We start from the raw sequence: 14,427 nt of genomic DNA, 5'->3' as shown, positions 1-14,427 counted from the left end.
CAAAAAAATACATATTTCTTTATGTATATGTGTCAAAGGAGCAATTTATGCAGCAACTGAAGTCCGTGTATTTTCGTAGCAATTTTCGTTCAAATCTGGCCTGCGTTTTGAATTCATGAATTATAGTTTGCTTTTTGTTAAAATAAAAAAACTTTCTCCTATTTTTTGAAAATGTTTTATTTTACTTTTTTTTCATTTCCACAAACCACTCACAGCAGTGCAAGCTTGTTTAGCTAACTTCTTTTTTCAGGCTTGTTAATTGAAGGCACTTGGTTTCCTGGCATTTTTTTTTTTTTTATAAAAGGTGGTGGTTTGGTTTTTTTTTCTTTTTTTTATTACAGCTGATGATGGAAATAGTGGCGACTTTGTGTCCGTAAACAAGCGAAATCTCCGAAGCTGAAAAAAAAAGAAGCTTTTAAGACTAAGCTGCTCTTCCTTTTGAAGACATCTACATGCAAAAAAGATACGGCACACCTTCTCATTAGCAAAGCTGCGTTGAGTTGATGGAGCTTGTGGTCTACAGAGGTCTCGCTTTTTGGATGGTGGCAGCCAAGGCAAGAGGACTTACTGATACTTGTTCCATTCTTAAAAAAAAACTTTTTTTTTAGTGGAAAATAAATGCCAGATCTTCATGTACCCTGTTAACTGTGAGGTTTAGGTTGGGAGGCCATTAGGTGTCCAAGCAAACTCTATTCATTTGAAAGAAAACCAGCCATGACGTTGTGCTTTGACAAGGATTCTCATAATTCCTTCCTTTTTAAGAGAATATTCCGATTATACTGTATTCTTGAAAGCCACAGAATCACTGTAAGGTCTCTTCTTTTTATTTCTAGTCTCAAGTATACTTGTAATAACAATTTATATCCCATGTAATTCCCAGTGCCCTAGTGGAGGAATCTTTGGTAGATTGTTTTTTTGTTTTATTTTTTTTCAGTTGTCCATTTACAAAGACTCTTTCTTCGTACCAGTGCCTAAGTGAATCTTTTGTAGCCTCTGCCAGGATATGGTCACCTTTGATGACTTAAAAAAGAAAGGAAAAGGAAAACTGGATACAGCCATATATGCAATATAGTCCCAGATACTTTGACTCCGGATGGCGGAGCTAGGAGAGAAAAAAAATAAAAATAAGTTACCGGAAGCAGTCAACAAGGTCGAAGAACAACACATGGAGAAAGATGGTAGAGTAGATTTTAGGAAATCCTTTACTTTACTACATTTCGGGAAAAATATTTCAAATATACCTAGAAATTGCTGAAAGCAGCTAGTCTACTGCTCCAAGGTTCCTCCATGTATTGAAGTTTTTTGTCTATTGAAATGTCATGTCACATGTTAATTTAGCATGAGCAATTAGATTTTATATGAATCAAATTCGCTTTAATTCCCCACAAAATTTGGATTCTAATGACCTAGTTAGATCTAGACAGATGGACATACATAAGATCAATAGTTTGTTTAAAAACAAACCAATATACCCCCCTTCTCGTAAGCCCTCCCCCTACCTATCCAGCTGCCGCCCCTCCTCTGTTCTGCCTTCTTCTCTTTCAGGAGATCTGGTGCTGCTGTTCTTCATTAGGCCCCGTTTTGTCATGTGGGACGCCACGTGAGTCATTGATGTCAATGACTTGCTTCACACCTTACATAATGGCATTAGGACTTGTGAAAAACTAAAGCATCAGAGGCCCAGCATGAGCAAATATAGAAGACAACAGATAAGACAGAGGAACCAATTATGTTCTTCATACTATAGGTGGTGGCAAGGAGCTTGGTGAAGAATGAAATCATTGAATTTATGGAACTAGAAGATGAAATAAGAGAAGGTAGAGGTGCCAATGACTTGTTTGCAAGCCATGCAATGGCATTGGGTTTAACAAAAAACGATAGCATTGGAGGACCAGAAGGAGAAGGCAATAGAAGACATAGGAGCAGATCAGAGGACTGGCGGTGGCAGGAGACTCATGAGGAGGGCCGAGAAAAAGTGAGTTTAAGATTTTTTTTCCAACAATTCCTGGCAGATTCGATTCTCACTGAGTTTATTCAATGTCAATTGAGTTTCCAGGCCAAATTTGCGAATCTGCTGAATTTCAGTTTCGCCACATTCACTCATCTTTAATGTCTTTAGTAGCCATGTAGCTTCCAGAATTATGACATAGTCCTGTGGAAGCAATCTCACAGTGGTATTTCATAATTGGTTACTACTATAATTATGTGACAGGAAGTCTTAATAGACTGGTGTCAAAAGAAGTTTGAGGAGCATTCATTACTACCACTGTGATCCTGACTACACTTGACTTCCTAGAGCCGTAGGAGATGTGAAATAATTACTTGGTACAGTTGAAAAAAGACACATGACCATCAAGTTCAACTGCGTCTTGAGACCTCACATGGATTTCTTGACTGAAGTCTATATGGACAACTAAGGTGCTAAGACCTTTAATGGAACCTGTCAGTAGGATAAATCTTCCTAAACTGTCTACATGAGCATGTAGGTCATAGAAAGTTGAATAAAATGATACCTTGATATCTGTTGTCTTATTCCAGAGAAACCCACATTTTTTCTTAATATGTAAATGATTTGTTTAAGATCTATGGACCGGACACAGATCTGCCTAAAAGAGTGCCTTCAAAAGTTATTTTTAATGAAATGGGGCTCTGAAGTGAGATCAGAAGAGCAAACTGTCACTGATTACATGTCTCACAATGGTAACATCCCCTTTCATTTAAAATAATCTCTGGAGGCAGGTTCTCAAGGAGATATGTGTCCAAGCCATAGATCTTAACAGCTCATTTATATATTCAGAAAAACGTGGGTTTCTCTGGAATAAGACATCGGATCACAGGTATCAAGGTATCATTTTGCTGAACTTTCTATGACCAACGTGCCCATATAGACAGCTTAGGAGGGTTGATCCTACTGTCAGATTCCCTTTAAAACAAAAATCCATATCTATACATGGTCACCTCAACCTTTTTTTAGCTGGATAGGATCACTGAACAATCGAGGAGGGTGGAGGTGCTGTAACTTCGAAAAATAGTGTAGAACTACACTACATATGTTTCATGAGCAAATCACAGAAGTCGTGTGTTTTTTTTTTTATTAAACTAAGTGAAAAGACACCGACTTCTAAGACCACCACTGATCCTGAGAATGGAGGCTAAGTGGGGTTCCTCCCAGTTGGACTCCTACTGATCAGAAAGTGATGGCACATTTTAGTCATATGACCTCACTAAATAACATTGAAAGGGGTTTTAAAAGGTGCCAAATGATAAGATGAGCTTTTGATATACCACTTCTTGGATCTTCAGTGATCAACTGTGGGGGAACCTGACAATAAGTGTTTAGTTTCCCAGCAGTGCCACCACAGGCAAAAGGAAGCATTACACAGTGTAATTCTCTCCTTACTAGCTCAGAGTCACCCACTATTAACTCAGATCTCTCCAACAGAGTTTTAGAAAATGTGTTGTTTTTTTTTTTTTACAACAATTAATATTTGTCGTAAAAAAAAAAAGAATAAATCTGTGCAAAAAGTGGTACATACAAGTGACTGGCTGATCCATCTTCGTACATTCTCCCTCTATGATTGATACATCATCTATGGCGATGTCGCCTTCAATACCAGGACCTCGAACTCCTTCAAAAACTATCTGAATTGGGAAAAAAATTTGAGTCACAATATATAACAGTATTTAAGACCATGTAGGTAAATTTGGGGTAACATGATTTAAAATCTTGATCTAGATAGATGGACATGGAAATAAAGATAGACAATTGGACAGATAATAATTGAGATGATATGAAGTATTTTGATATTTTGATAATTTTAAACCCTTAAAACTCATTCAAAAATGTATGCTTTCCAATATGGTCCAGTGGATATGTTGGTAGTCCGTGGTCACCAGAACAGTGATCTATGACTTTCCTCCTATCTTGCGGATTCCCCGGCACCTCTTCTGATTAGTAGGCCCAACACAAGGTCATGTGTGCATTGCACCACAATGATGATGTTGCCCCGGGAGTACTGATCTAGAAGATTCGGGAATGTCATTAGATAGGAGGAGCGTCATAGGGCTCTGTGTCGGTGGTCATGGACTACTGATGTCCTATTAATCTTTTTGATCTTCTATATTAGGGGTGGGGAATCTTTTTTTCTGCCAAGGGTCATTTGGATATTTATACCATCCTTTGGGGGTCGTAAAAATCACGCGCTAACTCTGCCCACAAAGTACATACTGATGCTGGCTGACGGGGGGCAGAGAAAAGGTGATTGAGGGCCATAAAAGGTTCACCACCCCTGTTCTATATATTCTAAGATCTACTTTTTACCATTAAATGATAATGTTGAGAAGCCCCACCTGTCCAAATATTTCCCAAAAAAATAATTATTAAAGGTAGTTTAAATTAATACAAAATTTCTACAAGAGACCAATACAAGTGTAGCTCCCAGTAGTAAAGCCAAAATAACAATCTGACATGCAGTGGGAGCAACCTGTTCTATCCTCAGATTTACCGGTATCTTCAGTCATTTTAACATTGTGCATTTTATATTTCACATCTGCTTAAAATAATTCTTACCAATTTGCCAATAATCCTTCTAGAGAGATTAGAGCGTATTGTGTTGTGCTGTAAAGAACTGCAAAGAACTTGATTAATAAATCTACCTGGAACTGGAGCACTGTGGCTTATTAAACTATACGTTTTTTGGAATTTTGTTGATGCACCCAATCCGTATTTGTAATTCATCTTAAATTTGCCATCCTCTAGTGTTTTTCCCTGGTTATATTTGGTCCGTGCTCAAAAATATGTTTTTTTGTGAAGTGGAGACCATCAGATGGCAGTCTAGATGGTATTAATGGGTCTCCATAGCTAACTACCGGTGTATTTAGGATGTGGTAAGGACTGCATTGCAAGGGAATTAGAGTTGGGTCTTCATTTTAAACATGGAAGGAGTAATGGTAGCAGGCCATACCCCATCTCTGGTGTCGGTGGAGGCTCCGCAGCCACAATTCTCAAGGGGCCCTGTAGCTTAAATGGTTTGTGCCAACAAGGTTGGAATTTATTCCCTGTCCTATGGAGACTTCCCGATAGCTGGGAGTCTGACTGCTGGTACCTCAATTAATCCAGAGAACGAGGCTCTGAAAAGCCCAGTCTGACTGGAGAGGATGTCTAACACATACAACTCCATTCCATTCATTCTCTATGGGACTGCTGGAGATAGCTGAGCGCTGTACTTCTTCAGAGCCCTGTTCTTGGGATTGTTAAGGGTTGGACCCCAGAGATTGAGAAGTTATCCATCATTTCCAAACTTGGAACAAACCCTTTAAACCAACAGCCACAAGAAAGGAAACCACGATGATCCCATTACAAGTATTTTTTAACACTGACAACATGATGGACCCATCAAGTTTCTCATGGATTCTTTAATAACGAGACCCTTGACACCTACTGCCTAACTGATATCCATTACCATTGGGTCTGCATGACCGTCACCTACCTGAAATGAAGCTGTTGGGTGTATATTAATGCGAGCTTGATGCCACTGCTCTCCTTTATTTCCGCTGGCTGACCAGATTTGGATTTCTGTGCTGGTTTGTCCTTTGAGTCGAAGGAATATGTTCAAGCTTCCTAAGAAATTCAGAAACAAAATGTCCCATTGAAACATAACTTTGTATTAGATTAGCTGTTACTAAGTGTTTTAGTTTGCTATGGTGCCATGGTACAGAACCAAACATCCATCAAGGTTAAAATAGAGGTCCTACTTATCAGGCATCTAAAAAAGGACTCATGAAGATTTATCATATTGCATTTCCGCGCCCTTGGATGTCAAAGCCTCCCTTAGGGAAGGGTTATATTTGAATAACTAGGTCAAATGTATCTACAGATTTTTTTTTGGAGAAAGATAAAATATCTTGAAGTAACACAAAAAAGAACATTCAGCCCTAAATATAATTGAGCTCTCCTAGAAGAGAAAGAAAGCAGTCCCTCTAGTGCAGCCTCCTTGGAGGTAGTCACCATGTAAGTCAATGTTCACAACAAGTGCAGGCGCACAACACAGCAAGCTTAGGTGCAATTCACACAACAAGCTCAACAAGTGCAAGGGCTCGTCACACAACCAGAGCAGGCGCCCTTTAGACAGCAAGTGCAAGCATGCTTCACACAACAAGCACAAGCGCGCTACACACAGCCACACAGGCACCCTTCACACACACAAGTGCAGGTGCGCTTCACACAACAAGGGCAGGCGCGATTCACACAATCAGTGCAGGCACCCTTCAGAGCACAAGCTCGAATCACACAATAAGCGTAGGCGCGTTTCTTACAACAATTGCAGGCATGCTTCTCACAACAAGTTCAGGCGTGCTTCACACCAGATCGGCAACTTGCCTATAATCCACATTGACTTATAGGGTGATAAACTCAAATAAGTGGCACTAGAGAGGCAACTTTCTTATTCTTGGAAGAAAGATAATTTGCATTACTTTTTTCCCTAGAAAGCACTGTCTATAAAAATTAGCAAATCTGACATAAATTCAAATGCAGAAGGTTTGCTCAAATTTAGCTGGGAAATTTGAAGACATTTATTATTCTCTGATGTCCCTACAGACCCCAAAGCAAAATAAACGTATGGACTCTTTAGATTATATATTATAATATAATTTTTTTTTAATTTGATCCTGGTAAATTGGCTTTTTTTGTTAAATTTGAAGCAAATCAATTTCCTCATCTCTAATTGCCGGAAGCTTTTCATAACCTCATGCCAGCGGCGGCCAGGTGTCCATACTCGGTCCCCAGCCACAACTATATTTCCCGGTATCGTCTCCGCCTTCCACAAGCACGGGTCCCACAACATTACCCATGCCCTCCCCAGTGCACTTACTGGGAAGGAGCCTAACCACAAACACGTGGACAGGTGAATGTGGTCAGGGACGGTACGGAGCCAGTCCACATTTTTTTTTTTGCTGAGAGTTGTATTTCACCACAGTCATATTCTTTAGCTCGGTGAAAGGACTGGCATAGAAGGAAACCGTATCTACTCTGGGTGTCATTTCTCCCAGGAAGATCTCTAATGCAGCTTGTTGCAGAAGCAATGGCAGCCCATCCAACATCAACTCGCACTTGTCGGTGGTGCTTTGACACACAAACATCTTTCTTTGCGCATTTAATTTCATGACTACAGAGTTGGGCAATGGTCTGATCTGCAATGCGGTTTGAGAAATAACATGCATAAGCACGCACGATCCACATCAAAAAAGCAGCCATAGAGTGTCCGGGAACCTTCCCCCACACTTTTGTTAGCCAGGGCTGCTTCTCGGCAGGGATGGACGGGCCCACCAGAAAACCGGAGACTCCTCCGGTGGGCCCTAGCTTCTCCTTCAGGGGAGTTCATAGTGCCGAGGTGAGGCCATGATGATGATAGCGGCCACCATCTGCTTAGTTTTCTGTTACTTGGAATGCAAGCGCAAGTATGCAGCCAGCCACCCACCCACCCACTTACCCACAGGCCGCAATACTAAACTGCCAGATTTCTGGGCAGCTCCTTGCACTTGAAATGTGGCCCTTTAGGCTCGTGGAAGCTTTTCACAACCTCATGCTTCATGTCTCGTGTCCATACTCGGTCCCCAGCCGCCACTATTTCTCCCGGTGTTGTCTCCACCTTCTACAAGCACGGGTCCCTGAACATTACTGCTGGTACTTTTCTGTGGGAATCTGCTTGCCTCCTACCAGCCTGGAATATTTCCAGTAAACTATGGTACGACGCCATGGTATTAGCACTGCCCCCAGTACCAGTAGCGAAGCCATCCCCAATTTCCTTCTCAGGAATTTTATTTGGTAGACTAAATGGCTACCCAAATACATTCGTTTCTCACAAAGGAGCTGAAGATAGAGTTGCAGTAGGTGCAAGTTTCTCCAGCCTGTTAGATATCAGAGGGTGAACGGCAGCACATTGGATCAGTGGTTAGCACTGAAGCCTTGCAGCGCTGGGATCCTGGGTTCAAATCCCAGCAAGGACAACATCTGCAAGGATTTTGTATGTTCTCCCTGTGTTTGCGTGGGTTTCCACCTCAGTAAAAAAGTAGCCATAGAGTGTCCGGGAACCTTCCCACACACTTTTCTTAGCCAGGACTGCTTCTCGGCAGGGTTGGACGGTCCCACCAGAGAATCCTCTGGTGTGCCCTGGCTTCTACAAAAGGAGAGTTCATGATAGCGCTAACTTTGCAGCTGCTATGGGGCTCTTGAGCTGGGGAGAAAGGTCAGCTTTCAGAATCAAATCCTCTGGTGGGTGTTTTTTATACTAAAGAATGATCCTACTGTTTGTTTGTTTTTTTACGTTATTTTTTAAGACAAATGCATTCACCAGGAAATGTCATTTTCACATTTTAGAACCTTATCTGGCCATGTGGTGTGTGACACATCATCAGACACATCCTGTTTTATTTATGATGGAGGGACTCTGAAAGTCACAAAGCCTATTTTATAGGACCATCAGGCAGCCCTTACTATTCTTAAAAGGCCAGCAGTCGGCCCTCGCTATTGTTAGAGAGCCATCAGCCGGCTATGCTTTGTTGTTCCATTATTAACAAGTGGGTCTCCTATACTGTTATTGTGTATGCAGTGACTGCAAGGGCTGCCAAAAATTCTGACGCAACCCAATACCCCTTTGAAAAGACATAGAGGAGGGTCTCAGTAAAAAAAATGTTTCCATTATAAAGGAGCGGATCTCCTATAATGGTAATTCCCATGCTGTGACTGCAAGGGCTGACCAAAATTTGCTAAAAACCCCACTAAGAAGTTAAAGACACATAGAGCAGGGCCACAGTAACAAGTACGACATGTTCCCATTACAAAGGACAGGGTCTGCTATACAGTTATAGGGCATGCAGTGAGTCCAACGACTGACCAAATTTAGGAAAAATCCCACTAAGAATTTTTAAAGACACATAGAGCAGGGCCACAGTAACGACAAATTCGCATTAGAGAGGAAAGGGTCTCCCATAGTGTTGGCCTATGCAGTGAATGCAAGGGCTGTCAAAAATTTGGAGGCACTCCAATGCCCCTTGGAAGAGACTTAGAGGGCCTCATAAAAAAATGTTCCCTTTAGAAAGGAGCGGGTCTCCTATACTTGTATTGCCCATGCACTAAGTGTATGGGCTGACAAACATTTACCCCTGGGGGGGTATACATGAACATACTGTATAAAAAAAAAAAATTTAACGGGCATCATAAACACTAGTGTTGAGCGAGAACTAAAATGCTCGGGTGCTCGAAGCTCCGGCCGAGCTCACCGTGATACTCGGGTGCTCGACCCGAGCAACGAGCCCAATGTTAATCTATGGGAGACCAGAGCATTTTTGCGGCGGCACCCCCGGCAGTCTGTAGAAAGCCTAAAAAGTGCCCAAAACGATAATGACAGTGCTAAAAAGACATGGGGACAGCCCCAGGAAGCATTTCTGACCCCCAGGTCACTGCTGTCAGCAACGTGGTCAGAGGTATTATGCCACTTTTACGGACTCACAAGAAAAAGTTCAAAAACGAAACTGAAACTCTTTTCCTGTGAAATATGTTAAGGAACATCCTTTCCAGGGTAAAGACTTGTGTATAAGGTAAATTAAATAACCAAAAAAAATACTCCTCCACACCTTGGGCTATATTCACAAGTAGCATTTTTTATGCGTTTTTGCACTTTTGTATTGCTTTCAACCGTGACAAATGCATTCACCGGGAAATGTCATTTTAACATTTTACAACCTTATCTGGCCATGTGCTGTGTGACACATGCATAGAGTGCTGAAAAGACATGGGAACAGCATGGGGAAGACCCCTGGATGTATCTGACACCCAGGTCACTGCCTAAAAGTGTGCCCATCAGAAATGATCCTTGCCGCATCAGAAGATGCAGACTTGCAACTATCCCCGTGCAAGTCCTTGTCCCAGGGCAGTGTTCAATTGTACCTCCCCCATTCTTTGCAATGCAAGCGCAAATATGCAGCCAACCAGCCACCCACCCGCAGGCTGCAATACTATACTGCTAGCTTGCACTTGAAATGGGGCCTTTTAGTTTGGAGGAGGCCGAAGCTGGCCACTACCTCATGGCTGCTTCGGTAGCGAGGTCTCCATACTCAGTCCCCAGCTGCCACTATTTGTCCCGGTAACCTTCCCCACACTTTTATTAGCCTGGCCTGCTTTAGGGCAGCATTGGACGAGCCCACCAGACAACCAGACTCCTCCGGTGGCCCTGGCTTCTCCATCAGGGGAGTTGAGAGTGCCAAGGAAAGGAGCATGATGATGATGATAGAAGTTAGCATCTGCTTTGTTTTCTTGGAATGCAAGTGTGGCACCCCAGGGGTCTGGTTTCCACAGTAACAGCAATGTTATGTCTGAGAGCAGGTGGGAGGTCTCTTGGTCAGGGATCCTATGCATGCCACACCTCCTGCCCAGTCCTGGGAGGGGAAGAACTTCCCCTATATAAACCTAGGGCTGAGGCAGGGTTAGTGAGTAGAGAAGAAGTAGAGACAGAGAAGCAGATATAGGAAAAGAACATCAGGAGCTCTGTGGGAGCAGTGCTACAAGGAGTCAGGGGCTGGCAGCTGCAGAGCTCGCCCTGACTGAGAAGTTATCACCGGACCCGGAGTCCGAGGCTGTGGGGACTAACTCCTATTCAGCAGCAGAAACCGACCGGCAGGGGATTGCAGGTCCTCTGGCCCAGAAACCCGAAGGCACGGTCACACGCGTGGGACCAGCACCGCCGTCGTGGAGCGGAAGCTACTAGAAGGCCCCGAGTCACCGGCCATACGGGTGAGCACCACACGGTACACTCAGGGACGTGGGCTACTTATACCCGCCTCTAGCAAGGTAGCCGGAAGAGTATCGTTAGTTTGGGAGGCCTACAACTCCGCCTGGCCAGGGGAGATCCCATCTGCTCAAGGACTGACCAGGCCCCAATCGCTAGCCAGTACTCCGGGAGGGTCTATCTTTGTCACCAGTAAAGACCCTGAACTACACCGTACCGTCTCCGAGTGGTTCCTGCTACCCCCATCATCCACGTCGGCTGCCCTGAGGCCATACCCCTCCCGTTGGGGGTTATACTATCACGCTGCACAATCCTACCACCGGCCTCAGCGGTCTGCCCTGCAGCAGCAGCTCCTTAGCTGTACTCAACGGGTGGCGTAGTCGTCCAACATCTACCGCTAATACAGCGCCACTTAGTCTGACTCCCTGGGCACGGACCGGATCACCGCCACGAGACTACAACCCTAAAGAGATCCGGCTCCGGGTAAGCTCCCGCGTGCGCAACGCAGCGCGACACAGGCCCAGGGGCGCGTCAACTTTTGGCGTAGTCGGCAGGATTTCGTGCCCGCAACCACCGGGTACTGCGTGCCTGAAAAAGACTGTTCAAACTTACCTGTGGTGAAGATTCCCGCCATCCGGCGCCATCTTCCGCTTCCTTCCCGCCATCGGTGGAGTTTTCCCCCCATCCGGCGCCATCTTCGGCCTTCTTCCCGCCATACGTGGAGTTTTCCCGCCATTGGACGCCATCTTGAGGACGCCGCGCGGGAAGAAGAGGGGCGTGGACTCCGAAAGCGCGCGAGAACTGAAGCCCTGCCTCACGTCCGGACGTTGCGTAAGGTCCTGGAAGGAGCCCAGCAGACGCCGACGTCACAGGAGCGCGACGGAAGGTCCTCAACCCTGACGATCCACTGCGGAGCCGCGGCCTACGGAAGAGGATCATCGCAAGGTAGGCCACGGTCCACTAGGGGGGAGAAGGATGTCGGATACGGAGGAGAGCTTCACCGCTTCAACCCCCGCCAGCGCCACCGCTGTTGCGGTCATGCCTTTCACCATGCCCTATATCCCGGGGGCAGCCTGGCTACCCCAGTACTCAGGGGAGTCACATACCCTGCATGACTTTAGAGAAAAGCTGGATAGCCTCTTCCAGGTGTACCCCCTCACAGAGGAGCAAAAAGTGAGCATCCTGGTGGCCCAATTAACCGGGGCAGCCCAAAGGGAGGTAAAGTCCTGGCCACCTGGGGGGAGGACTGTCGCAGGGATACTAACCCGGCTGAGGGACACCTTTGATACCCGCACCTCAGCCGAGATCAAGCTTAGATTCTACGGGTGCAAACAGCGGGCACATGAGAGTATAAGGGACTATGCCCTGAACCTACAAGAGGCCCTGAGAGCCATTAAGCAGACCGACCCTGACGGCGTGGGAGACGAGGACAGGCTGTTGACTGAACAATTTATAGAGGGTTTATATTGCAATGCCCACCGAACCCAGTTGCGGGCAATGGCCTTACAGGACCCTCATCTGGGATTTGCACAGTTCAAGCACAGAGCCATCCAGGTGCTTCGAGAACCGGCACCAGGTGGCGTTGTGACCCCCAGACGCCCCACTACCACTTACCACCAGGAGGCGGCGCCCTTGTCGGCAGGGCCTGTGGGAGCTGGTGCGCAGGCTTTGAACAATGACCCGGCTCCAGACCTGCACCATCAGGTCCAAGAGCTAGCTAAAAGCGTTGCTGCGCTAACCCGAACTGTGCAGTCTTTACAGTTTTCCACTCCAGGGAAGATCCAGCTGGCATCCGGACCGGAGGACATCCCGTGGCGTCGACCAAGGAGGACCCCACCGGCCAGAGGAAGACCCAGCGACCGATACAACGAGGACGGACGACCCATCTGCCGCCGCTGCAATCAACCCGGACATATGGCAAGGTACTGTCCTTTAAACTGGCACAACCTGGGGTAGAGGGCCAACCCCCAGGAAAAAGATCACCAGGCCCATCGAACTGGCGCGACAAATATGTGGGAGGACGTCCAGTCTTACCCGTGGTACTGGATGGCATTCCTATGAGTGCCCTACTGGACACTGGGTCACAGGTCACCACCATCCCGTACGTGCTCTTCAAGCAGTACTGGAATGACTCGGATATCACCCGCTACCCTGACGACGACTTGAGTATCATCGCCAGCAATGGTCAGCCCGTGCCACAGATTGGATTTAAAGAGGTGACCATTAAAATCGGTAGAGTCGAACTGGCAGCACAGGGACTGATCATTGTAGACATTGACAAACACGAGAGTCACCCAAAGATAACTCTAGGAACTAATGTAATTGAAAATTGTCTTGCAGAGGTGATTTTCCTTTTACAGCAGGTTGCCAAGAACGCCAGCTCCGGCCAGCAGCGAGTGCTCCAGAAAGAGATCCGGGCACTGATGCGACGGCAACAGCTAGAACTCTCCGGTGGTGAGATTGGTAGCGTGCGAATGTGTGACCCTTTCCCTATTGCCATGCCCCCGAAAAGTGAAATGATGATTTGGTGCCGGGCAGCTATTGGTCTGAGAGGTAGAGATTACCAGGCAATGGTAGAACCAGTTTACTCAGACAGTAGGCCCACCATTTTGACAGCACGGGGGGTGGTCAATGTACGCCATGGGAGGGTGCCCGTTCGCATAATAAATATCGGGAAGAGGGAAGTGTACCTGCCCCGGTATGCCACGCTAGCCAAATTGTATACCATCAATCAAGATTCCATACAGTCCGTAGAACCCTTGCCTCCATCTTCCCCGGAGGAAGGTAACGGCTCTCAGAAAACAATGGAGGACTGGTGTCAGCAACTACATTTGGGTACTGACTCCACTCCCTCACACCAGAAACAGGGAGTCTATCGGGTGGTTCAAGAGTACGAGAGAGTGTTTAGTAAACACCCGTTAGACTTCGGGCGAGTCAAGGGGGTAGAACACCACATCCCCACGGGAGACCATCCTCCCATAAAAGAGAGGTATCGACCCGTACCCCCTGCACACTACCAACACGCCAAGGGGATGCTTAGAGACATGAAGGAGGCTGGGGTGATCAGGGATAGCTGTAGCCCCTGGGCAGCTCCACTAGTCTTAGTAAAAAAAAAAGACAACACCATGAGGATCTGTGTAGATTACCGGAAAATCAACCGTATCACACACAAGGATGCGTACCCCTTACCAAGGATAGAGGAGTCTTTGGCTGCTTTAAGATCTGCTAACTTCTTCTCTACCTTGGATCTCACTAGTGGGTACTGGCAGGTTCCTGTAGCAGAGGCGGACCGGGAGAAGACCGCATTCACCACCCCGATGGGACTTAGCGAGTTTACCTGCATGCCGTTCGGACTCTGCAACGCACCAGGAACCTTCCAACGATTAATGGAGTGCTGTCTGGGCCACAGAAACTTCGAGACGGTCCTGCTGTACCTGGACGATGTCATCGTATATTCCAAGACGTATGAGGACCACCTGAAACACCTGGCGGAAGTGTTCGAAGCTCTGGCAAGCTACGGCCTAAAGGTGAAACCCTCCAAGTGTCACCTCCTGAAACCAAAGGTGCAGTACCTGGGACACGTGGTGAGCGCTGATGGAGTGGCTCCCGACCCTGATAAGATCACCGCAATTAAGGAATGGCC

The 14,427-nt window shown here is 46.0% G+C and overlaps 1 protein-coding gene across 2 annotated transcripts in view; it reads right to left on the bottom strand.

Annotated features, from left to right (window-relative positions):
- Nucleotides 1-273: 273 nt before the first annotated feature.
- The window catches only part of MDGA2 (MAM domain containing glycosylphosphatidylinositol anchor 2), an 819,067-nt gene continuing 804,913 nt past the window's right edge, over nucleotides 274-14,427 (bottom strand). For both annotated transcript variants that reach the window (XM_073638570.1, XM_073638571.1), the window contains exons 15-17: nucleotides 5,490-5,620; nucleotides 3,537-3,642; nucleotides 274-1,102 (exon numbers count right to left, since the gene is read on the bottom strand). In XM_073638570.1, coding sequence (XP_073494671.1) covers nucleotides 1,008-1,102; nucleotides 3,537-3,642; nucleotides 5,490-5,620 — 332 coding nt within the window. In that variant the 3' untranslated portion in view covers nucleotides 274-1,007. The remainder of the gene's footprint in view (nucleotides 1,103-3,536; nucleotides 3,643-5,489; nucleotides 5,621-14,427) is intronic.

Source organism: Phyllobates terribilis, unplaced genomic scaffold, assembly GCF_046119375.1.
Source record: "Phyllobates terribilis strain yellow unplaced genomic scaffold, ASM4611937v1 Scaffold_7__3_contigs__length_470593459, whole genome shotgun sequence".
Lineage (NCBI taxonomy): Eukaryota > Metazoa > Chordata > Amphibia > Anura > Dendrobatidae > Phyllobates > Phyllobates terribilis.
The sequence above is the reverse complement of the archived record's forward strand: the minus strand, read 5'-3'. Positions and strand labels throughout refer to the sequence as shown.